This window comes from Trachurus trachurus (assembly GCF_905171665.1).
Source record: "Trachurus trachurus genome assembly, chromosome: 11".
In the NCBI taxonomy this organism is placed as follows: Eukaryota; Metazoa; Chordata; class Actinopteri; order Carangiformes; family Carangidae; genus Trachurus; species Trachurus trachurus.
The window spans coordinates 2,178,904-2,186,487 of NC_139904.1; the positions used below are offsets into that span (position 1 = coordinate 2,178,904).

At 40.7% G+C, this 7,584-nt stretch overlaps 1 protein-coding gene across 1 annotated transcript in view; it reads right to left on the bottom strand.

The window, feature by feature from the left end:
* The window catches only part of LOC310993724 (glycogen synthase kinase-3 beta-like), a 29,059-nt gene extending 22,051 nt beyond the window's left edge, over nt 1-7,008 (bottom strand). Inside the window, exon 1 of the mRNA XM_083982166.1 lies at nt 6,783-7,008. Coding sequence (XP_083838292.1) covers nt 6,783-6,972 — 190 coding nt within the window. The 5' untranslated portion in view covers nt 6,973-7,008. The remainder of the gene's footprint in view (nt 1-6,782) is intronic.
* Between the last annotated feature and the right edge of the window lie 576 nt (nt 7,009-7,584).

The window sequence follows — 7,584 nt, forward strand, 5'->3', positions numbered from 1 at the left end:
GAACTCCAACGCGTCTTAAAGCAAAGTAGCTTCTAGAGAGTTTAGTTTATCTTATTAATATGCAGTTTAATGCAGCAAGATCCTCCCAAAAAAAAAAAAAAAAAAAAAAAGTCTAACCAGGCCATCTGCTCTGTGGGGAAAAACCTCTGGTGTGACTGCGAGCTTTCAATCATCAAGCCTCTTATTGTTTTACAGTTTGTGTTGTCATGTGACGGTCAACAACCACACACACAAACACAAACTTCCCTGTGTGTCGTGGTCATAGTGTCGGTAATTAGTGAGTTTACATGAAATTTACATTGAGCAATCGTCTTGTGACTCCGCTGTGGTTTCATTGATCATATGATTTATGTTTTTTCTGTAAAATCCCACTGTTACTGTTGATTACAGAGGAGAAAAACTAAAATAAAACCCAGCCAGCAGCAGCATTATTAAAGAGCGTTTCTATATCTGTAGCTCAAATTAATTGGTGAATATGAAGTGAACATCCCTCCTGGAGCTGGATGGCACAAAGACAGACTGTGGTGGTGGTGGTGATGTGACAAATCCTGGAGCGGCTCCACAGACAGTGAATAATGGAACAACTGCTTGAGCACAGTGACAGCAGCAGCAGCCGTGGTAATTAGACTGGGATGTGGTGGGGGGGGACATTTCTGATTTAGTGCAGTAACCCCCTATTTGCTGGCTGGCTGGCTGCTGGGGCCTTTCCCTTTGGATATTGTATTTTATTTTTATTTTTTTAAACATTATGCAAAAGCTCACTAATGCACAAAAAGTGTCAATTCAGGTTGTACACATTTAAAATGACTTGACAGTGGAGATGCAGGCCAACGGAAAAGCAACAGTCAACCTACTTTATATATTACAAGAAAAAATGTTTAAATTCTGGATAAACCTATCATCATTTTTCTAATAATGCACATTTGTTTCCATACTATATATATCAGAATGGTGTTTCCTCAACAAACCCTTTGCTATAATCTCATTTTGAAACCTGCTTATTAATAATTTCAGTGTTTACTTTTATTCTTTGGCTTTTAACTCGGCATGAGAGATTTTTTTCAATGTATTTATTCCTTTTCAATTATTATTATTTTTTTTTATCTTTATTTTTAATTCTCATTACCTTTTTCTTAACCAACACTGTGCAGCACTTTGGTAAGCTTTTATGTTTACCTGCTTATTAATAATTTCAGTGTTTACTTTTATTCTTTGGCTTTTAACTCGGCATGAGAGTTGTGTGATCTCTGTTCTCTCTATATTTTTAATCTGTCAGCTAAATGGCACTTTCTTATTATTTTTTAAATGTATTTATTCATTTTAAAATTATTATTATTTTTATCTTTATTTTTAATTCTCATTACGTTTTTCTTAACCAACACTGTGCTGCACTTTGGTAAACTTTTATGTTTTGGAAATGTGCTACATAAATAAAAGTGGATTGGATTATTAAAATCATAATGATGCTAATTTAGTGCAGTAACCTTTATTTGCTGATGTCTTTCCCTCTGGTTATTGTATTTTTAACATTATGCAAAAGCTCACTAATGCACAAAAAGTGTCAGTTCAGGTTCACTCCTCTGGATCTCATAAATCAAAACAAACTGCACATTTGAAATGACTTATCAGTCAGTGGATGTAGGCCAACGGAGAAGCAACAGTCAACCTACATTATACTGTATATTACAAGAAAAAATGTTTAAATTCTGGATAAACCCATCATATATATATCAGAATGGCTTGTTCTCAAAAAATCCTTTGCTATAATCTCATTTTGAAACCTGCTTATTAATAATTTCAGTGTTTACTTTTATTCTTTGGCTTTTAACTCGGCATGAGAGTGGTGTGATCTCTGTTCTCTCTGCATTTTTTATCTGTCGGCTCTAAATGGCACTTTATTATTTTTCTTAAAATGTATTTATTCCTTTTAAATTATTATTATTTTTCTTTATTTTTAATTCTTCTTAACCATTTCATGCTCTATGTCTTGTATGTAAGTCACTGTGACTGTGCAGCACTTTGGTAAACTTTTATGTTTTGAAAATGTGCTATATTAACTGAAGTGGATTGGATTATAAAATCATAATGATGCACATTTAGTGCAGTAACCTTTATTTGCTGATGCCTTTCCCTCTGGTTATTGTATTTTTAACATTATGCAAAAGCTCTCTAATGCACTCGCCGTGAAAAACAGTGTCAACCTCATGATGCCGTCAATTCAGTCCGTGGGTGATTCTTAAAAACCTCAAGTCAGAGGGAAAAAAAGCACTGGAAAATATTTTATATCGTATAATAAAAAGGAATCGTAACAAAATCAACTGTAAACTGCCAACACAACTGTTACACTGGGACCATATGTACATGTTGCTACCAACTAATTCAGCAGGTAGCAGGTGGGGGACAGGGTTATTATTTAATCCACCAGCCGCTCCGCTCTCCGCTCCATCGACTGCCTGATCAGATGGAAAAAAAACAACAAAAAAAACTTCACTCTGGTTCTTTAAGGTCACTTTCAACAAAACTTTAGGACTGGACTGGACTGGACCGGACTGGACTGGAGGCCTTGAGCTATGTTTTATAAGCGGGACGACTGCTTTGGAAACCCGCAAACATTTCATCATCAGCCTTTTCTTCTAGTGTTGTTCATAATGACAGGCCGCTGGTTGGTATGGCAACACAACACCTCCTTTTTGACACTGCATGCATGTCCAGACAGTCCAAGTTTAATTTTACCGGCGATTCAAGATGTCAAATCAAATTATTTCCCACCCCCACACACACACACACTTTCATGAATATCTGCTAAAATAGGTTAATCCTGTCTCTAAGTCTCCCAAAAACCTGACAACACATCCATCAATCATCCTAAAGCGTATCCATAGCAGCCAAAAGGTGACATTTCAGCTTATAAAAGAGGCCTTCAGGCGGCGATGCTCCACCGCTGCTGCTGCTGCTGCTGCTGCTGCTGCTGCTGCTGCTGCTGCTGAGGAAACGGGGGTCAGAGCGTCTGAACTGCAGACGACCTCCCATTCAGGCTCTAATATCAAAGTCACACACCACTGCCTGCTAATGGATGATAAGGTTTTGGATTAACACACACGCACAACGCACAACGACGCACGCACGCACAGGATCTCTGCTTACACAAGTCACTACAGTGATAAAGAGAGGGAGAAGAGAGGGTGTGGTGGGGGGTGTGGGGGTGGGATGCACTTTAGATCTCCATCTCAGACAGGACGAGAGTTAACTAGGACTGGGTTTAAAAAAAAAAAAAATCGATCTTCATTTTAAAGACCTGATATCGATTCATAAAATCCTCAGATCGATCTTTTTATGTTCGCCATTTCCTGTTAGATAGATAATTTGGTAACACTTTACTTGAATAGGTATTCATAAGATTGACATAATTTTTAAAGTTTGGCAATTAGGTCTGCTATGACAGTTTAAATTGTCTTTATGTCAAGTTCTCATAACAAGGACATCTCAAACAATGTCAACTTTGCATCAAAAGTGACATAACTTACCGAATGACACTTAACGACAGCTGTCATAAGTATTCATTGATGTTTATGACAGCTGTTATGTCATGGTTATGACAGTGTTAAGTCAATCTAATGAATACCTATTCAAGTAAAGTGTTACCGATAATTTAATATGAATATGAAATTAAATATGAAACTGTACTGAAGAGTTGCACTGTTAAACTTCTGGAGTGGTTCATGTTAAATAAATGTGCACAATGTACTAACCGCTTTTGGCTCAACTTTTAAAGCCCCAGTATGTAACTTATTTGGCTTTTTATTAGCAAAAATCAAACATGTCTTTCATAAATCCGTATTTCACTGAAGTGGAATCACAGCTGCATACAAATGAAAGCTTTCTGGTTCCTTAGAATGAGTTGTTACAAGTCGTTACAAATACATAAGTGGGCGACGCACCGAACCGAGGCGGCCATGTTGCATCGCCATTTTTTACGTTGAGTGGCAGCGTGACCGTAGGGGGGAATCTGGGGAATCTGGGGGGAATTCCTACATACTGGGGCTTTAAAGTAGACTAAACATTCATATTTTCAATAATGCACCAGGTAAAGAGCAGTGTTTCCCATACGTTCATTTATTCGTGGCGACCCGCACCCGCCACAAATAAATTACGTCCGCCACGAATAGATTTTTCGGCTTTTGGCTCGACCAACGCAATATCGTTCAGTTCATTCATCTCCACATAGCGCTCTTTCTCTGTTATTGGCGTTCACACACGGAAGCACGCATGTTTGACAGCAGTGCGCGGTAAAAGCGAAACTCATACGGTCATACGGCAGATTGTTTGGTTGGAACTACTTGTTGTATAATTTTGTCATTTTCCTTCCTTCTGAAAGACAGTCTTTCTACCCACATGTGTCAATTAATTCACAAAAGCCAATGTGGTAACTCATTGTTGGCTGGTTAGTTAGTTAGTTTGCTCCGACCTCTGGCCTGTTGTTGCAGATTCATTGAACATACGGGGTCTTGGCACAATCAAATCTAAATAATCTTGATTTCAATTATTGACCAAAATAATCATGGTCCAGCCCTCCTCCCTGTTCACGACCCAGCATGCACCACCAGAAGCCGCCTTCATCAGCTCTCGTTAACTGACCCATTTCTGTTTCCATGTTTTTCCATATTCCATGTTGTAATAAACTGTTTTCCTTGTCTGTATACAACAGGGGTGTCAAACGTGCAGCCCAGGATGAATTTGCTATGTGTAAAAAATTACATAAGAGGCATAGCTAATATTTATGAAATCGCACATATTTCTCTCAAGAAATTTCAGGTTGTTCATAATGTTTTGTACAACTAGTAATATCTCATCTGACCCCTCTCATGTGTTATTCGAGGAATATCAGCTTCTGCCATCAAACAGAAGGTTTAGAGTTCCACGAGCTGGACTGAACAGGCTGAGGAACTCTTTTGTCCCTCAGTCTGTCAAACTGTTAAATCAGAGTTTGGGCTCTAAGTCGACTAGACCCTCGGGTTCATGTACAGACTGAGCACTGGGTGTTGCACCAAAGACACATTGTAATGTTGGATTTATGTTGTGAATGGAGTTAGGAGGTGGTTTGTGTTTTTCTTTAAATGTGACTTTTGAGGGTAACATTTATTTTTTTGTAAATGTATGTTTTTGGTATTTTGTTATTATTTGTGTGACACCTTGGACGTCATGGGACGCAAGACAAATTTCAGAGTGATCTGACAATAAAGTGCAATCTTATCTTATCTTATCTTAATAATAACCATAGTAACTATGTTTCTATAGTATTTATAGTACAACTAAAACACAGGATTGTAAAATCAAGCAAATAATAACAATAACAAGACTTGTTGTTCTTCTTTGCACTAAAACAAAGGGAAACATTTAGAGTTCTTGTTATCAATAGGTTTTTATCTTGTTATTTTACTGGTCCAGGATACTTGAAATCAAATTGTGCGTTTGTGGCCCCTGAACTAAAATGAGTTTGGCACCACTGGTACACAACATCTATTGAACGTCTGTCCGTCTGTCTGTCTTTTCTTGGGAGTTTCTCCTCAGTGGACGTGGGGGTCTGAGGTCAGAGGATGTCGTCATGATGCTGTGTGAAGCCCTTTGAGACAAACTGGTTGTAAAAATGGGATATACAAATTAAATTGCCTTGCTGCTGCTGCTGCTGCTGCTGCTGCTGAGCCTCTGCCCCACAGGTGACCTTGGTGCGGAGGCAACTTTCAGCTCTGATACCCCCCCCCCTCTCCCCTTCAACGCCAGACTGAGAGACAGTGAACGCACCATCAACACTGGCCAAGTTTAGGTGTCTCAGTCTGGCTTGTTCGCTAATATTTAATGACCAGAGAGCTATCGGTCAGTGTGGTGTGAGTGAGTCGAGCTGTTTAAACTGGCTCTGTTGTTCTTTTCACTAAAACACCTAAACTTGGCTGTTGATGGTGCGTTCACTGTCTCTCGGCCTGGCTCGGTCTGGAGCATGGAAGAGGGGGGGTCAGAGCTGAAAGTTGCCTCCTCACCAAGGTCACCTGTGGGGCAGAGGCTCAGCAGCAGCATCAGCATCAGCATCAGCATCAGCATCAGCAGCAAGGCAATTTCATTTGTGTAGCCTATTTTTACAACCAGTTTGTCTCAAAGGGCTTTTTTTTTTTTACACAGCATCATGACAACATCCTCTGACCTTTAGACCCTCACATCCACTGAGGAAAAACTCCCCAAAAAACCTTTTAACAGGGGAAAAATTGGAGAAACAGAGGAGAGACCCCCCCACACACCTCACCCAGGACGGACAGATGTGCAATAGATGTTGTACAGATACAGACAAGGAGCTATCTTGTCATTAAATATTAGCAAAATCAGATTAATCGATAAATGAAGCTGAGGTTACACCGGGTTAAGATGATGACCGGCAGCAGCTGCTCTGACATCAGACAAGGGGGGGAAGGGGGGGCACACACATCTATCCATCCATCCATCCATCGTCCGGACGGTGAACTGGTGGTTACATACAAAACAAGTGGCTAACGTTAGCATGCTAGCTAGTTAGCCAGCCTCTTACACACAGAGAGGCGATAACGGCTAGTTAGCATGCTAGCTAGTTAGCACGCTAGCTAGCCAGCCTCTTTTACACACACAGAGGCGATAACGGCTTTCCACCGGCGGGTTTATTTTATTCATTTAAAGTAAAATAAAAAAGCAAAGAGTCGTGTTTATTATCGGTTAGACAGACTCGGATAAAAACATAACGTTAGTGGACGATTAAAACTTACTGGCAAGCTTTAGGTTGGAACATCCCGACGAGCTGGTGCCGGAGGCCTGCGGGACCCCGGACTTTCCTGTGCTGCTCCCCACGGCAGCGGCTGATCCGGCGGGCGCAGCGGCGGCGGCGGCGGCGGCGGCTCCTGGAACACCTGGCGGCTCAGCAAACGAGCTGGTCCTGGGCCGCCCGCTGCCGCTCATATCTCTGTGCAGGGGTCACGGTTGGTGTTCCCCCACTATTTTCTTTCTTTCTTTCTTTTTTTTAGCCAAGCGACTATTTCAGTTATTTAAAAAAAAAGTGTAGAGGGGGGTGGGTTGGTGGGGGCGGGCGCAAGGGGGGGAGAGAGACACACCGAGAAACACACCGCTCCCGTTGCCGCCGGCTGACGGCTGTGCTGTCGTCTGGCTGCCTGGGCTGAGAGCTGTTGTTGCTAGACACCCTAGAAACAGACCGCGCGCAATGCCACCTGGGAAATGGAGTTCACGGCGGCTGTTGCTCAGGTTCGCTTCTATGGACCTCACAAATCAAAACAACTACAAATTTAAAATGACTTAACTGTGAGTGGATGTAGGCCAACGGAGAAGCAACAGTCAACCTATATAGTATTATAATACAAGAACAAATAAAGAAATAAAAACGTTTAAATTGCGGATTTAACCCATCATAATTTTATTATTTTCATACTAGCCTATATATGAGTCTGGCTTGTCCTCAGAAAACCCATAGATCTCATTTTGAAACCTGCTTATTAATAATTTCAGTGTTATAAAATCACAATGATGCACATTTAGTGCAGTAACCCCTATCTGCTG